General features: G+C 46.1%; 1 protein-coding gene across 4 annotated transcripts in view; it reads right to left on the minus strand.

The window, feature by feature from the left end:
- Positions 1 to 500: 500 nt before the first annotated feature.
- The window catches only part of MYOCD (myocardin), a 95476-nt gene continuing 78075 nt past the window's right edge, over positions 501 to 17901 (minus strand). For 2 of the 4 annotated variants that reach the window (XM_060132985.1, XM_060132986.1), the window contains 5 exons: positions 15282 to 16220; positions 13044 to 13187; positions 11618 to 11746; positions 8644 to 8701; positions 5079 to 6314 (listed from right to left, as the gene is read on the minus strand). In XM_060132985.1, coding sequence (XP_059988968.1) covers positions 5740 to 6314; positions 8644 to 8701; positions 11618 to 11746; positions 13044 to 13187; positions 15282 to 16220 — 1845 coding nt within the window. In that variant the 3' untranslated portion in view covers positions 5079 to 5739. Of the gene's footprint in view, positions 3566 to 5078; positions 6315 to 8643; positions 8702 to 11617; positions 11747 to 13043; positions 13188 to 15281; positions 16221 to 17901 lie in introns of those variants that run through there. The other 2 variants (XM_060132987.1, XM_060132989.1) reach the window with 2 other exon arrangements.

Genomic DNA, 17901 nt, shown 5'->3' on the forward strand with positions numbered 1-17901 from the left:
GAAAATGATGGTCAGGAATAAATTTAGGGGAGAAAAGAAGATAAAAACTCAGTCTTCCTTGGGGAGTCTCTACAGATTTCATAGATCACTTTGATGCCCAATTTGTTCTACGTTACCATTCGGTTTGCTCAGCTGCGAAACTGATGAGAACGTTGGGTTGGCTAACTTATCTGTCCGTGTGTTTTAACAGCATGTATGTAACTGCAGACTCTGTTCCTTTTCACTGAAGTCCTCATTTTATTAGTATCATCAGTGGTAAGTGCGGGTGAGACGTACAGTGTTTGAGATCAGGGACATCGGAGATAAATAAAGTGCGATTACTGGTTCTGCCAATTTTGAGACGTGTAACCTTAAGCGATTAACTTAGCCTTTCCAAACTCTGTTTCTTCAACGTAAACTGGGGATGATCACGGTACCGCTTCATGGGACCATTGTGAGAATTCAGTGAAATAACAGCACAATGCCTGGTACATCACATAGTTAAGAAAAAAGCTTCCATCTTTTTCTAAAATAAACATTTTATTTAAAAATATACATTTTTTTTTAAAAAGAACACATGCCAACTTTGGTATTTAGCCATTGCTTCTTTTCTCTTCCTGGTCACCCACATTTCTTTCTAGTTACGTATCGTTGAGCAAAGGAGGCCGACGTGAAAACTCCACCACGCAGGGTCCCTGCAGAGAACGTATGCTGGCTCTTCTGACTTCTTCACAATGTGTCTCTTGGTGTTTCGCCAAGGGAGGATTTCAAGTACCCAGCCACACACTGCCCTCCTTCCCCACTGCAGGAGCACTGGAGAGAACTCTGGGCAGCAGTGTGGATTCCCTTCCTTTGGAAAACATTAGAACAGCCTCCAGGATCCTCATCCTTATCCTCCCTTTTCCCATAAACCCCCGGGAGCTGTTAAAACATGTACAGGAAACTCACATGACCAGTGTCCATGAGGCTGGAGGTGATTCAAATAAGCACAAGAGACAATCAGGTGTTGGCCTTAATCCGCAGAATTCTAGAAGCCTAGAATCCACCGACTCCCACAATCAGGAGGGAACTTATTCATATGTTATCAAACTCAATGAATCCTATTACAATTTCCCTGCAAGATGATAGAGACATTTTTCTCAGACCTCTTGCTGTCTTAAAATCATCTCCTAATGTGCAGTCCCAGCCTAGACAGGGTTGCTCTGAAAATGTGGATTCCAGAATCGAACCCAGCTTCTCACCACACTGAGCGGCTCTCAGACTTACAGGACCGTCTTGTTCTAGGACCTGGACTCTGTGTGTCTAGTAATATCATCTAATAAAGCATTAGCAGTTTCAGCATCTGAACCGCCCTGTTGGTTTCTACTGGCTTTATAGGAAAATGAACACTCCAGACTCTTTTAATCCGAGTTCTCTCATAGCTGATAGCAAACTGTGTGCATCTGTGGACTTCCCCCGTGAGGACCACAGCCAAGCCCTGAAGGGGGACCACGCTGCCCTCGCAACCCTGCAGCTTTTCTCCTAAAAGATGGAGACTCCCCGTGGACACCCCCCCACCCTTAAGTGTCCCTTTGGTCCGGAGAGCTCGTTCTGAAGATCAAGATTAGGGGGTGAGGCCAAAAAAAAGTTTCCTTTACCCTTCCCTGATTTTCAAGAGGCTTCTGTATCGGGCAATGAAAACAAACCCTAAAGCTCTCACAGATGATTTAAGTGGTGCAAGTAAGGAAAGATGTCTAAGTGACACACTGAGGCTGTTTGAGAAGAAAAAAAAAAAATGTTAGCATGGGCACAGCTTTTACCTAAAAAGGGGCCCTCCCCTCCACCTTCCGGGAAAACGCAGATCCCTTTGTCACCATAGGTAAAGGGTTTCTGGTTGGAGGACTGAGAGATTCCCAGTGTTCCTGCAACTCCCCAATCACTCAAAATCTGAACCATCTGTGCAGAGTCTACGTGGTGCTGTCCATTTGGGGGTTTGCGTGCTTTGAACAGGTGAGACATCGAGTACTTAGCCACCGGATGAGTAAATTGGATGTGGGAGTTTTCGGCTAGGCCAGCATTGGTTTCTAGAAGAGCTGATGGTGTCTGAACATTTTTGGAAAAGGACTGTCTTGAATGCTTGGGGTAGGTTTTTGATTATTTTTTTCAGATTGGAAATAAATGTTTCTGAATGGCAAAGGCCACCAGTTCACAACCCCTTGACTATTTAGGTGAAGACCCTCTTGCTTTCCTCATTTACCAGTGCAACCATTTCATTGGAGAGAATCATTTCTCATCCAAAATTTTGCAATTTGCTTTTCATAATGCAGAGTCTTAGTTGAACTGAGAGGTTAGGACCTTCCCTTCCTTTCCGTTCCTTTCCTTTCCTTTCCTTCCTTCTTTCTCCCTCCCTCCCTCCCTTCCTTCTTTCCTTCCTTCAACTTCCTTCCTTCTTTCTTTCCTCCCCCCCCCCCCCCGCTTTATAGTAGAGTGTGTGTCATCTCAGTAACGCTGTTAGCAGCAGAGCTTCTAATGAGCACTGGCTTAATGAAATCATTTGCACAAAGCAATTTCCTGACTCCACTGGATAAGCATGAACCTACTGCACCAGCGTTGGGAAAAGCTGCAAATGTCTGCAGGTCTGCTTTACCACGGGGGGTCCCAGGGGTCTTAAGAGAACTACATGTGGCTAGTTTCAAGCTAACCTTGACCATGGCCATCTTCCTAAGTCTCTGTACATCTTTTAGTCATGCTCAATTTGTCACCAGAAAAGGAGACACAACTAAGAGTTTAAAAGAACTTAAAAAAAAAAAATCCTCAACCTCCTCCCAATTATCCTCAGTTTTATCTTGCAAATATCATATCTGATCTACGAAGAGACAGTGAATATGGCGGGTGAAGACTGTGGGAGGAGGTTAAAAACAACAATCCAGGAGTCTGCTCTGGGTTGTGTGTTGGTCTGTAGTAGCGAATGTCTTCACTGTGAGGCGTATATGTCAGTGCCTGATAATATCCTAAAAATATCCCAATGAAAATGCATAGTCTTACAAAGATAGGGGCCTCCTAACCAAGTCTAGCACTTCAGACAGAAATACCCAAAGGAAAAAATAATTGACACTCAGACCAGAGTCTCAGAGATTGCTGTGCGATTGTTTTCCAAAAGAAGGGGGACAAAAATAACATTAAAAAAAATCACACAACGTGGCATAGGAGAAATGGACGGACCAGCGAGCTTTATCAAGATCTGAATACAACTTCGACGTCTGAGGAACACACAAACGTGAGGAATGTGTCACGAAGGTTTTCTTCTCCATAGCTTCATTGTCAAAGAAGAGACTGGCAATCTTCCCCTCTAGATGTTTGGTTCTGATAAAAGCAAAGCATACCGTGTGGCTCTTTTAAAGCACAACGCAGATGGAGGAATGTAAAACAACTGTCATCTTCCACTGGTGCTCTCCCATGAGAGATGGCAGTACCCTTTCCAGCGACCAACGGTGATGCTCTTCCGTCTTTTCACATCACAGTCAAGACGCGCTTGTTCATGGTAAGCAGGTGGCTGTGAGTCATTGGGTTGGAGCCATGAGTCATAAACAGAGAGGCAACGTGTAATCTGGGTGATTAATCAGGAACTCGCAGTGAGAAACGGCAAGATCATTTCACAGCAGATGGAGGCTTAAAGGCTTTTGGTACAGAACTCTAACACTGCCTTGAAGATACACACACATACACATATGTGTATGTATATGTACATATGTATGTGTATATATGGATACATATATACACACATACCTATAGACACACATACATATACATATGTATATATCTATACACACATGCATGTGTGTGTGTGTGTGTGTGTGTGTGTGTGTGTGTGTACATCCCTCTCCTTCCCTCCTCACCCCCCAATAAGATCTGGCAGCTCTCAGAGTAGCAGTCACCAAAAACACTCTGTGTTCACACACGTTTACAAGTTAACAATGGAATGACTTCTAAATCTTTGGTTTTTTTTCAAAAAGAGAACTTCTAAAATCACAACATGTTTGGTTATTTTCTCCATAAGTGCACAGTGAACAATTTTTTTTTTTTTTTTAACAAACGAAGAAAACAGTGCCTTAGTGATTTCAATAAAAAATAAAAACAGCGATAGCTACTTTCTACAGCATGCAACACTACGAAACGGTGAGCTGGGACCACAGTGAGCCTTAGGGAGGCGATCCTGCAAGTTAAGTTTCTCAGTTCCCAGCGAAAGCACAAGAGGTAATGAGGAATGCACACGAGACCGTCGTCTTTTCTCCTTCCATCCTTTTCAACGTGCAATTGTGTTTTCTTTCAGAAACCCAGACCTGAAATACTGTCTCCTTGTAACTATGATTTGTATTTATCTTTACTATATAATGATTTCCGATTTCCCCAGAGCAACCCAGATCGGGGATTGCTATTAATCAAATGAGGGTAGAGACAGCTTTGTGACTAATGGGCCGAGTCACTGGTTTCTTCCTGAGGGCATTCTTTTGACTTCCTTTTGTAGCAGATTACGCATACGGAGAATGAGTTCTCCAGGAGAACCTCGATTTTTTAGCTTTTTAACATATGGCTTTATTAGGGGTATGACAGCTGGTTAGAAGGCAGAAGTTCTCTTCTCCCGATGGTGGGGCAGAAAAGGAAAGATCTCCAACAGAGGAGCAAGAAAGGACTGATATCTTGAAAGAAAAGCAGAGCGGGAGAAAGGTAAGCAGAGGTGGACCACCTCCCACCAATAAGAAAACAAGAAAAGCAGCCTGACTTCTATCATCGTCCTGTTATAGTAACCCACGGTATTTATTTCCAGGACACGTGAAACGATGTTCTCTAGTCCTGTCTGAATGATCTCTGATACGGTTTCCTGAGGCTAGGGAGGTCCTTCTGCTCTGCCTACATGGTCCTCTCTAGTCTTCGACACTAAAGGGGGTTGTGCTGGAGAACTGTCTACGGCAGAAGGTTTTGCTTTTCTTCTTGCTTTAGGGTTCTCACCTGTTTCACAACGCTTATCACCACGGAGACAGTGGGAATGATTCGGCTACTGGTTGAGAAGGAGGGAAATTCTAGGTGGGGTTCTTGAGGCCAAAGGTGGGTCGGTTGTGGGATAGAATTGGGGCCACCGCAACGGGGCAGCTTTGTGGCTGAGGGACGCTGAGTTCACTTCACTCCCCTGGGAATGGTTTGGTCCTGTCCCTCTGTTCTGCCTTAAGAACCTGACACTGGGCCTGACTTCTATTTTGAAAGCCAGGTGACGGACAGACAGGAAGCAGCTTCCGTCATGGGTACGTCCTCCATCACCTCTGATGGACTGGCTTCCCTGTGCTCCCTAGAGAGCTTACATCTTCTTTCCACGGTATGTGTAATAAATTCATGAGAAAAGCTTACAAAGTGAGATTATGCCCCAACGATGCCTGAGAAAAAGTACGGGCTAGAAAAAAGACTGGTGTTTGAAAAGGCAGTGGAAGAATTTTTTTTTTTTTTTGGCATTCTTGGTCTGAAAAAGCATATTTTTGAGTGCACTGCTGAAATCATGAGCCATCACTGAAGGCTGGTAAATATTACATTATCTATCTATATAGAAAAGACTCCGATTTGCTCTTGTTCGTTGTCACAGAAGTCTCCATTGCTTCTTTTTAATTCTCTCCGGCTTCTCCTTCCCCTCCTCCACCCCCCTCCTCCTTCTTTTGGATAATGTAAGTATTTACGGTTGTGTGCTCTCCCCCACCGGGCTCCTACTGGTCTTCCGTAGCACGCTGCGTCAGGCATCTACCACTGCTGTAAGTGGAGGTCCATGGGGGAATTCAAATTGAGATCCGTGACATCCAGGAAATCGATGTTGAAGATGCTGGGGCCGCCGGTGGAGAGGGAGCTGAAGCTCGGGGTGGAGCTGGGTGGCGTGATGTCCAGCCACTCCATACTTTCCCAAGGAGATTCCGTGAAGCTTAAGGGCAGCCCACTGCTGTCCACGGAAGAGGGTGAATACTGAGTCTGCATGGGGGAGAGGGGGCCCGGCAGGATCTCGTGCGTGTTGAAGAGGTCTTCCGCAGCCTTCCCGGAGAATCCATCCATCATCCCATCGAAAGGGGGTTCCTCGCTCCCGATTTTCAGAAGGGCGACGTCGCCCACCTTCCCCAAGGGGCTCTGGGAATTTAATAAGACTTCAAGGTGCTCGTTGCTGTCGGCGCCGTAGTGATCGAAGGAGAGCTGGCCTCCTGCAGAGGCTGGTTCAAAGGAAGCCGGGGGCTTGGCGGGGAGGGCAGCAGTGGGGCTTCGAGAAGACCCAGGTATCTTTGGGACTTTTTGAAGACATGAATGATCCTCTCTGGCGTCAGCTGGCATTTCTGTTGGTAAAACACAATGGGAATTGTTCAAGCACTTCCGCTCGAGCATGACACGTGCATGAATCTCTGGAATGAATGACTTACGTGTAGACACAGGAGATGGCCATGCTTCTCGGGTCACTGCTCATCACCCAGTCTGATCCCCAAACTGCTCTGTATATCCTCAGTTCTTCCCTTGGGTCTCTACCCAAACCCTCTCCTGCTGGAAATTCCACTCTGTGATTATTGATTGCTCAAAGCAGGTTCTTTTACCTGCTTCTTCACTGACACCTGGCTGTCCCCTGAGGACACTACATCCTCCGTTACACCCTCACTGGGGGTTCCTTTGTTGCAGAGCCAGAAGATGGGTCATCAGGTCCTTTCTCATTGCCACGTTCTGATTGTCACTCCCCCTCATTCTTATTAACTCCTCAGTGGTTTTTTTCTTTTTCTTTTTTTTTTGCGGTACGCGGGCCTCTCACTGTTGTGGCCTCTCCCGTTGCGGAGCACAGGCTCCGGACGCGCAGGCTCAGCGGCCATGGCTCAACGGCCCAGCCGCTCCGCGGCACGTGGGATCTTCCAGGACCGGGGCACGAACCCGCATCCCCTGCATCGGCAGGCGCACTCCCAACCACTGCGCCACCAGGGAAGCCCTCCTCAGTGGATTCGAGGGTCATGCTGCTCTCCTTGGCCCCGCCCCCGCCCCCCAGTCTCCTGGCCCCTCCTCTTCATCCACTGAAAACTCTACTTCCGGTTCATTGTTTTCCTCCCACTTCAACTCTTGCCATCCTCTGTGCCTTCAGCATCCCCAGAAGTGACCCGTTGTCCAGCTGGCCTCTCCGTTCCTTGACATTCCATCCCTCCAACCCAGCTGATTCCGCCATTCCCATTCTGCCGGACACAGCCTGGACTTTGTTGTCCCCAAACACTGCATCCCCCTGAAAGCTCGATTTCGATCAATACTGCCAACTCTCTGTCCACCTCCTCCTATTCCTCTAGCTCCCCTCATAAGGACCCCACGACAACAACTTCTCAGCCAGCTGGGGTCACCCCAACCTACCAACTCTGCTGTTTTATCACCATCCATCAGCCCCTTCTGGTTTTTACTTCTTGTCCCGTCTATACTCCTGAGCCACCACTGTAATTACTCTCTCATAAATATCCTCAATCCCCTTGTCCTTTTCTCCCGTCACCATACTCCCTTGGCAAAAGCCCGCATCTGGATGAATCTTATCATCTGTTTTCTCTGAGCCTGCCCTGGATCGGCTGGACGTTCAAGAGAAAAATTACACAATGAAGCTGCCCGGTTCCTCTTTAACTTCATGATGTCAAGCCTACGAGGGGCACTTAATACTGCCTAGGGATCCTACTGTGTTTCTCCAGAAAACTCAATTCACTTGTGATCAATTCATCACTGTTCTTCTTTCCTGGAACCTCCCGTGCTCCCCTCTTGCACCCCGACTCTTTGCAGACCTTGCCAACATACTTCATTAAAAATATAAGGGTGTCTGATAGGAACCCACTCATCTTTCCATTACAAAACTTACGACGATACATACCCCTGTGTCCATCTTTTCCTTTTTCCCTCTTGTTACAATGGAAGAATTGCCTGTTTACTTGCTTTTTCCCCATCTCCCCTACCAGACCGCAAATCCCCTAAAGGTGGAGACTTTGCCTGGTACAGTATTGAACCTAGTATGATGCCTGGCCACTTTTCTCCCTGAAACTTTAAATGTCGTTACTTAAGGGCTCAGATCTGGAGTCTTTTCTTTCTATGCACATGTTCTCCTTACATGATCCTACTAATTTGTGTGGTTTCAAATTTTAGACACATACTATATAATTTTTAAAAAAGAAATAAATGAATGACTTAAAAGGAGGCAAAAAGAACACACTGACCATTTTTTACTTGAATGCCATGTGAACATGAATGGGCCATCAGTGGGAGATTACCAATTAAATTTCATTTTGAGTAGGTAGCACAAAACTTGCCTTTTCTGCTTTCTTCTTCTTATAATTAAGAAGAAGGGGACGTTGGGATTAGAACAGTAGGGACAAGTGGTGTAGCAGGAGAAAACATTTAGGGAAACACGGACTGAGCTGAAAGATGAAAACTGTTAAAATGACTGATGAAAATTTTTCTGAGGACAACGGGACAGAGGCAGTGAGGAATCATCATCTTTGCCTTCTATTCACATTACCTCTGCTTCAAATGTGGACGGGAGGCTGAGAGGAAGTGACACTCAACCCTGAGACAACTTTTTGGTCCAGCTTACAATGAGCATCTGACCTTGATCCTGAGGTTTGCTCCCCAGAGTACATGCAGGTGCAGGGCATCCTGATGTCTTACCTCCACTTTCAATGAGGACATCCAGGAGTTCGTCCATCTGCTGACTCTGGGTCATTTGCTATTGCAAAGTAACCAAAGGAGAACAGAGAAGTTAAAAAATGGCAACCGCTTCTGTAGGAAATCATTAGAAGCAGCACAACAGGCTTTTGAAGTAGGTTTGGCTAGGGTCTGTTTCTTTTTAATTGTGGTAAAATACACACAACATAAAATTTACCATCTCAACCATTTCAGAGTGTGCAGTTCAAGTGCATTAAGTTCATTCACATTGTTGTGCCACCGTCACCACTGTCCAGCTCCAGAACTTTTTTCATCTTGCAAAACTGAAACTCTGTCCCCATTAAACGCTAACTCTCCATTGCATCCTCCCCCAGCCCCTGGCACCCACCGTTCTATTTTCTGTCCCTCTGAATTTTTTTTTTTTTTTGCGGTACACGGGCCTCTCACTGTTGTGGCCTCTCCCACTGTGGCGCACAGGCTCCAGAAGCGCAGGCTCAGCAGCCATGGCTCACGGGCCCAGCCGCTCCACGGCATGTGGGATCTTCCCGGACCGGGGCACGAACTCGTGTCCCCTGCATCGGCAGGCGGACTCTCAACCACTGCGCCACCAGGGAAGCCCTGTCCCTCTGAATTTGACAACTCAGTACCTCGGATAAGTGGATTGATACAGCATTTTTCCCTTTACAGCTAGATTATTTCACTTAGCATAATGTCTTCGAGGTGCATCCACACTATATGTATCGTATGTCAGAGTCTCCTTCCTTGTGAATGCTGAGTAATATTCATTGCATGTACAGAATATGTATTTGGTTTATCCATACATCCATCAATGGTTTATGCATTCATCCATTCAACCAACTTAGGTTGCTTCCACCTTTTGGCCTTTGTGAATAATGCGGCTATGAATATGGGTGTAAACTGACTAAAGGTTTTTGAACCATGTGTGATTAAAGCTCAGTATGAATTCTGGACAGGAAAACTACTGAATAAAACAATCTATTACGACAAAAGAAGGGGAAAAGGAGGCAGAATGCTCCCCAGCCCAGAGTTCTTCAGAGTGAATTCAGTTGTTTGAGAAGCTTCCATCCCAGGAGAGGGGCACCTTAACACATATATAGTGTGGCCATTTTTTTATCACTTTGAAGTGACTTGGGTAGGACACAGAACAAGCCTCAACAAATTTAAGAGGACAGAAGTTAGTTCAAGCATCGCTTCTGATCACAATGGCATGAAACTAGAAATCAACCACAGAAAAAGAAATGAGAAAAAAATGCTTACATGGAGACTAAACTACATGCTACTAAAAAAACCAGTGGGTCAGCGATGAAATCGAAGAGGACATTTAAAAATATCCAGAGACAACTGACAGTGAAAACACAACCGTACAAAACCTATGGGATGCCGCAAAAGCAGTTCTTAGAGGGAAATTCATAGTGATACGTGCCTTCCTCAAAAAAACAAGAAAATTTTCAACTTACCACCTAAAAGAACTGGAAAAAGAACAAACAAAACCTAAAGTCAGCAGAAGGAAGGAAGAATTAAAGAACAATAGGAAAAAAATCAATAAAACCAAAGGCTGGTTCTTTGGAAGGGTAAACAAAATTGACAAACCTCTGGCCAGACTCACCAAGAAGAAAAGAGAACCCAAATAAACAAAATAAGAAATGAGGTGACTCAGCTCTGCCTTCCATTTGGCTGCTGAGGATGTGACCCAAGAACGTGGTTCACATTTCTCTGGTTCCTCATTGTGATAGCTTGTGGAATCTATCAACGTTTGTAGGGACTACACCTTCCCCTCTGGCTCATCTGAGTTGTGAAGCAGAGTCCGTTTATGGAAGTCCACTTTGCCTGGCCTTTTTTTTTTTCTTTTGAAACCAAGAAGGATGTGTTGATGTTTACAGATACCAGGGGACAGGAATGGGGAGAACAGAGGCATAATTGGATCTCACTCTTCTGAGAGCTGGGTCCCAATAAACACAGGCATCAATGATCAACGTGGGTGAGAGCACTGCTTGGAGAACGAATCATTTGCATTAAATGCCTACAAGGTCTGGCAGGTAATGTAAATGAGCCAAACGCAGAGCAAGAGAGAGAGAGGGGTAGAGGCTAGAACACATGTTCTGGTCCAAGGAGGCGGCGATACTTTGTTTCAGGCAATGGTTGTCTGGCAGAGATGTGCCTCCGGGTTGCCAGTTCTCTGATTTTTTTTCAGAAATGGGAAAGCCTACGTTTTGCCTAAAATCTCCCGATATTTAAAACACTCTCTCATCTAAATGAAATCTAACCGCAGGCTGACTTTGCTCTGCAGGATACCAGGGGGCAGCCACCGATGGAGATGGTATTTTCTGGGTTGAGCACACACGGAGGGCCACGTGATCCTTTATCCACATTCAGGCCATTTGAAATATAAGATCACGCATTGCTGGTTTTTTCTTTCTTTTTTTTTTTTTACTTATTAGTTGAAAATTTTCCAAACATAAATGGAAGTGGAGGCTACAACAAACCTCCACGATTACCCAGCTTCTACAACCATTCATATTTTACTAGGATCACTGAATTTTGAAGCTAGGAAGAAACTTAGAAACGACTGGCCCAGCAATTCCTCTCATATATTTGAGTACCTATCCCATGTCTGGACCATGTGATAAATGCTGCATCATCTGAAATCCTTATGCAGTAGATATCGTCCCCATTTTATGTAAGAGAAGTTGAATACTTGCCCAACGGTAGTGGGAGAGGCAGCCGGCACGAAGCCCAGGCATCTGGGCGTCCAGCCAACCTCTTCTCTCTCTGCCTCAGGCAGCATCTGTACACACACAACACATCCCCACAGTGAGCATCTAGACATTTTGCTCATTCCAGCAGGGAGGTGACAGACACGCTCAACAACAGAATCTCCACGCGTGAGGCCGCATCATGTAAAAACACGTCCACTGAGTCAGCCTACTCTTCCGTAAAGACCAGATCATGTGCTTACCTGCTTTACTGCATCTTCATAGGAGGGAGGCTGGCTTATCTCTGAAACTGCTGAAGTTGACTTAGAAAAAGTTGGGGATGGAAGTGAAAACTTTGGCCCTGACTTATCAGAAGAGTGTAAACCAGCCATCTGGGTGAGTAAAACGCAGAGAAAGACAATCAATCCATGCGTCGGAAACGGTACAGCTTCTGTTTTAGAAACTACAGGCTAAATTCTGCAAACATTGACTTAAGGCAAAACAAAAGCTGGGGCTTAAATTTATGTTACATATACACCACAGATACATATTAACAATGGTACACATCACTATGGACTCAAAGCTGGAGGCGTCTCAGGATGGGAACCTCGAAAATTCATTTCCCCCCTCTAAGGTACACCCTGTCTGTTGGGAGAAAGTGAGATGAGAAAAGAAAAGAAAGCAAAGGGTCCATCCAATCCGACATGAAGAGCTCCACCAACCCAGGAATTTCCAGAGTGATTTATCTCCCACCCCGTTTCATTCCTAAGTGGATGTATATGCAGACAGTTGCAGGCAGGTGTTGCCAGGGTATCTCTTCATGAGCCAGCCTTGGGGATTGTGAGAGCATTCTGTGCAGTGCCCGGGACCTTTCAGGGTCTCTGTCCCCTCAGGATGCCCTGCCCTGGGGCCTGCAGCACTTTTGTGTCATGGCCGTCTCACGTTTGTCTCCTTTTTTTTTTTTTTTTTTCCTGGTACGTGGGCCTCTCACTGTTGTGGCCTCTCCCGCTGCGGAGCACAGGCTCCGGACGCGCAGGCTCAGTGGCCATGGCTCACGGGCCCAGCCGCTCCGCGGCATGTGGGATCTTCCCGGACCGGGGCACGAACCCGCATCCCCTGCATCGGCAGGTGGACTCTCAACCACTGTGCCACCAGGGAAGCCCATTTGTCTCCTTTTTACCATCTTCCCACTGCTCCTTGAATTCCCTGTGTCCCGCATCTTTTATATCCCCAATTGTCCCACCTGCTGACATGTATCCGCATCTTTTATATCCCCGATTGTCCCACCTGCTGACACGTAACATCTCTTCCCTTTTGCACCGTGATTCCAACTTTCTGCATCTCTCCAGTCCTTTCCGAGGACCCACTACTTCTTTCTCCACATTTTTTTCCCATGAGCCCTGACTCCAATCTTGAACTTCACTGAACCAGGTCTGTTTGCCATGATGTTTCGCAAACATACCAAGGCCGTGTTAGTTGGCATGATTTCTGGGATGAACCCTGGAAACAGTGCCTTGGAATACCCTCACTTTTATCTGTACATCCATTTCTGTCCTTTTCAAGTGGACTTGTTTCTATCCAAAATGTAATTTCTTTCTGCCTTTGAACCTCAACATTTGGAGAACAGGGGCCACAGAGAGAGAAGAGGCAAAGCCAACCCCCAGTTTAAACCTCCTCCCAGGTGCCTACCTTTTGCTGTACACCTGGGCTTTTGGGACAACAGTTGCCCCCGGCACCATGACTGCTGTCTGCCTGGGCTCCAGAGAAAGAGGGGTGAAGGCTGGAAGGCTGGGGAGAGAAGCTTGAAGGATGGCCCTCATGTGCCCCTGAGTTCTGTAGAAAGGAAGAAGGACAAATTAAATGGCCACCAGCAGCATATTTGAGGGTAACCTTTGCTGAGACAACTAGTCCCTGCCCTGGTATCTCATCTTTCCAAACCTCCCTGAATTCCATCACCAAAGTCTCAGATCTGGCTTTGGACGTATCATTTCCTGTTCACAAACTTTCCATGGTTTCCACACATCTACATCGTAGGGTCTCCACATCTAACCAGGATAAGGCTTCCACACACTCCACAGTTGAGTACGATTTCCCTCTGCGAGCTTCAATTCTACTAACCCCTCCGGGCCCTGGACATACTCCCTCCCTGTGTTTCTTCACATGGAATGATCTTTTCCCGACTCTCCTTCTCCAACTCCACTTCTCAAGTTCAACCCTTTTGCAAAGCCTTCCAGACTTTTCTAGCACTTCATGGTCAACAGCCACTGCCATGCTCTGGGCGGCATTTAATGTCAAAAGTGCCCATCAGTGATGTTATCCTATATTGCTCTTTATCTTCTAATTTTTTTTTATTATGGAATCATTCATGTCTTTACAAAGAGTGCTTTGTAAACCATCAATGACTGTACAAGTGGTAGTTCTTCTTGAGAGTATCGATATCCTTCAATTGAGCCCCTTCTGGTCCACAGCTGTATATTTCAAGAGCTATTTTTACCTTTGTTGCCTAGGCCATGAGGCGCTCAATACCTGTTGTCAATGAGGATGGTAATCCGTGTGAGTTTCAGCTCCTCTCAGAGTGCTGACTGAGGTCTGAGCACCATTCACGTGAATGTGTTGTTCTGGTGGGTTCATAAAAATGCATTCGCCTTACCTATGGCCACGCCTCATACTCCCAGGGTAGAGAATATTCAGTGGGAAAAGGGCATGCATTTTAGAGTCTGATAAACCTAGGTTCCTGCGACGCTGGGCAACTGGCTTCACCTCCCTGGGCCTTATTTTCCTCAATAGCAAAGAGTGATAAATTGGAACTCGTAAGGTTGTTGTGACAATGAATGAGATGACTCATGTACATGCCTCTTACTACCCGGTACACGGCAGGCATCCAATTAATGTAAGTGTTTTTCCTATTCCCTTTCTAATAACATGGATTCCAGAACCTTTTGATAACGTAACTGTCTTTCTCAAAGAGACTTTCCTAATAATTCTTTGTTTTCATGGATAAAAGGAAAGTCCTGGATGGTCACCTTGGTCTAGTCTTTGAACGGGTCACTGTTCTAAGCCATCCCTACTCTCCCTCTGCACCAAACACACTGGTTTCTTTCTGGTCCTTGAACATTCCACACGTGCTCCTACCACAGGGCCCTTGCACTTGCTGCTCCTTCTTCACCTGCAATGCCTTTGCCTCAAGTATTTACAAGGTTTTCTCCTTTACCTCCTTCAAATGTCCCGGGCCCTTCCCTTTAAAGTTGTAAACTTCCAAACTCCTAATCTCCCTTCTCTGCCTTTTTTCTGTAAAATGTATCATCTTCTAATGTGTTAAACACTTACTTATACCTTTTGTTTACTATCTGTCTCCCCATGAGAATAGGGATTTTGTTTGGCCAGCTCAGCACTAATCCCCAGAGACTAGAACAGAGCCTGGCACATCGTAGGTAAAGATCTGCACCGTGCAGACCATGACATGGCCATGGTAACTCCCTCTTTGGCCCTCTTGATGAGTTGGTTTGGCCTATGGTAAGGCTTGATCCCAAGGGGTCCTGGGAACAGCCCCACGAGCCCAATCCAGCCCCTGGCTTGTTTTTGTAAATAAAGTTTCACGGGAACACAGCCACGTGCATTCGTTTACCAGTTGTCTATGGCTGCTTTCGTGATCCAGGCGTAGGGCTGAGGAGCTGTGACAGAGACTGTACATCCCACAAAGCCAAAACCACTTATGATCTAGCCCTTTCCAGAACAAGCCACGCTAGTCTCGGAAGCGAGTTCGCTCTACTGTAAAGGCTTGTGCATCGTGGCGTCGGGCAGCTGCTACTGGGTTTGTGGCGAACCCTCCCCGTGAAAAGTTCCAACGTCAGCTCTGTAGCAGCTGCACGTCCACGTCCCGCTTCCAGGGAAGACGGGTTCACCAGGCATGGGGCCAGGAGTTCTTACCTGTGCAGTACGCACCTGGCTGCCGACAGGTGAGGAGACCCTGTGCTCTTCTCCTTGGGCGCCCGAAGATGCGGGTAGGAAGTAATGGTTGTTTGGCGAGGGGGGCAAACTGATGTGCTGCGGGCTTTTCACAGCCCCGAGGGGCGAATGCTGCGGGGAGCACTGCGGGCTGAGGAATGTGGAAGAAAGTACGCTGGTTTGACCCGAGGGCTCCGCACAGTGAGCGTTCCCGAGGGGCAGGAGCTGAGCATCTTCACGAGCCGGCGGCTGGCCCTCGGAGCAGGCGCTCTGTCTTTTCACAGCTATTTGCGGGGACGCGAACGGACAGCTGGAGGTGGCGTCTTCCTGCTTGATGGGGGCGGCCGGGAAAGGCAGCAGCTTCTTCTCGGGACAGTTGCTCCTCTTGTGCTTCTGCAGCTGCAGCCTCAGCTCCTCCACCTGCCTCTGTTCTTGCTGGAGTTTCCAGGTGAGCTCGTTGATCACCTTCTGCTTCTCCACCAGCATCTTGTCCTTCTCGGAGTCCAGTCCGTCCAGCTCGGGAGGGATGGAACCCCCATTTAGACTGCCCATGAGGCTTTCCTCGGGGCACGCGTGGACTGGGGACGGATGCAGGCCAAAGGACGGGGAGGCATCGTTGAAGGTGTCCGGCAGGGACCCCGCCACCGACAGGTCCGAAGAGGCGGGCGAGATTGGGGGGCTGGAGCTCGTGCTGCCGAAGTGGTAGAAGCCGTTGGACAAGGCGCCGGTGGACGGGGAGGACTGGTAATTGGGCAGCGCGTTGCTGGGTGTCACAGGAAAAGTGACAGTCGTTATGTCACCGAAGTTGGGCACAGGGTTCCCAGAACAGTCCTGGAAGGGCCGAAGCCGGTCCATGAGGGCCGTCTTGGTGCCGGACACCGGCAAACCTCGTATTCGAAGCTGCTGTCTTAACTCAGAGACCTAAAGAAACCAGGCCGTCGTTAGTGCTGCTTAATGACAATCTTTTAAAAATGTATTTATTGTTACAGAAACTTCAAGACATCACGAATGGGATTTTATAATGTCCCCTTCCTTGTTTCCGATTTCCTCCCCTACACCAGATGTTCGACGGTTTTGCACAATTTTACTGATTTGAAAATACTGGCATACACCATGTTTTCACGGGTCCAGATTATAGAAATGTCCGGCTCAAATGAACCACGGCGGTTATCTGGTCTACTGCTCTCCAACCCCCATCTGGGTCCTTGTCCCCACTTTACAGGTGAGAAAACTGATACCTGCCTGGGTTTGGACATCAACCCTCAACCCACAACATCAAAGCAGGCTGACGCCCCAGGACCTCTGCATCCTAGTTGAGTGCCCTGTCCACCACCTCTTTGCCACCACTGGCAAGAGCATTACAGCACAGCTGGGCCCCAGCCCGGGGTTCCTGATTCAGCAGGTCTGAGTTGGGGGCTGAGAATCTGGGTTTCTAGCAAGTTCCCAGAGGATGCAGATGCTACTGGTCTCAGGACCAGGTTCTCAGCCTTGCAGTTCTGCCTCACCATCAATGTCCTAATTTTACTGACTGGCTTGGTAACAGTCATATACTGAGAGAAGTGTGTGCGGAGATGAGACCATCATTCAAATCCTGGCCCTGCCTCTTCCCAGCTCAGTGATCTTTCTGTAAAATGGGTCTGACAGTACCTCCCTTATACATTTTTGTGAGGATTAAAATGGCCTAAAATTTGTAAAGGGCTTGGAGTAGTGCCTCACAAATTGTTAGTGCAGTGTGTTTGCTATTATTATTACGTTGATTCACATGGAATTATTTCAACGCTGCAATTTTATATAATATATATATATTATATAAAATTGCAGCGTTGAAATAATTCCATGTGTTCATAAATCACAGATATGTAAAAATATGACAGACATGATGGAACACTTTAGATCCATTAAAACTGATGCTATTTGTTGATATAGAATAATGAGTAATTATTTATGGTATATGATTAAGTGAGAAATGTTTGAATTGCTTGATTCTATTTCTATAAGAATTATATAAACATGTGTATGTGTGTATATGTGTGTGTGTATATATATATATATATATATATATATATATATACTTAAACCTATGCTTGCAAGATGAAAATGTCTAGATAAAAATATGCTAAAATGTTAACAATCGTTCTCCTTATCTGTATTCCCAAAATAGCCCACATCAGCATATTACTTTTGTAATTAAAATGGGAAATATATTAAATACCTAAATGTCAATAATTCCATAAAACAGCCAGAAATCTATAGGGAAATATTCTTCTGATACTTTGCAGGGAAAGATCTTTCAAGCCTCAAAGCAAAGAAAGTAATAATAAAAATATTGACCACAAAAATTGAAAACTATAAGTCAAAAATACTGGAAGAAAATGCAAATGCAAACAGTCATCTCATTAAAACAATAATTGCAGGGCAAGTAATAAAGTGTTCGTAAGCTCAATGTATCAAAAGAAAAAGACTGACACCCAGTATAAAACAGGGTAATGGACATGATCCAATCCTTCACAAACAAAAGATAAAATTAAAAGAAAAATGGCCAATAACATATGTGTACCATCATTAGTGTTCCAAGAAATGCAAATAAAATAAGTATGTACCT

Source organism: Lagenorhynchus albirostris, chromosome 20 (genome assembly GCF_949774975.1).
Source record: "Lagenorhynchus albirostris chromosome 20, mLagAlb1.1, whole genome shotgun sequence".
In the NCBI taxonomy this organism is placed as follows: domain Eukaryota; kingdom Metazoa; phylum Chordata; class Mammalia; order Artiodactyla; family Delphinidae; genus Lagenorhynchus; species Lagenorhynchus albirostris.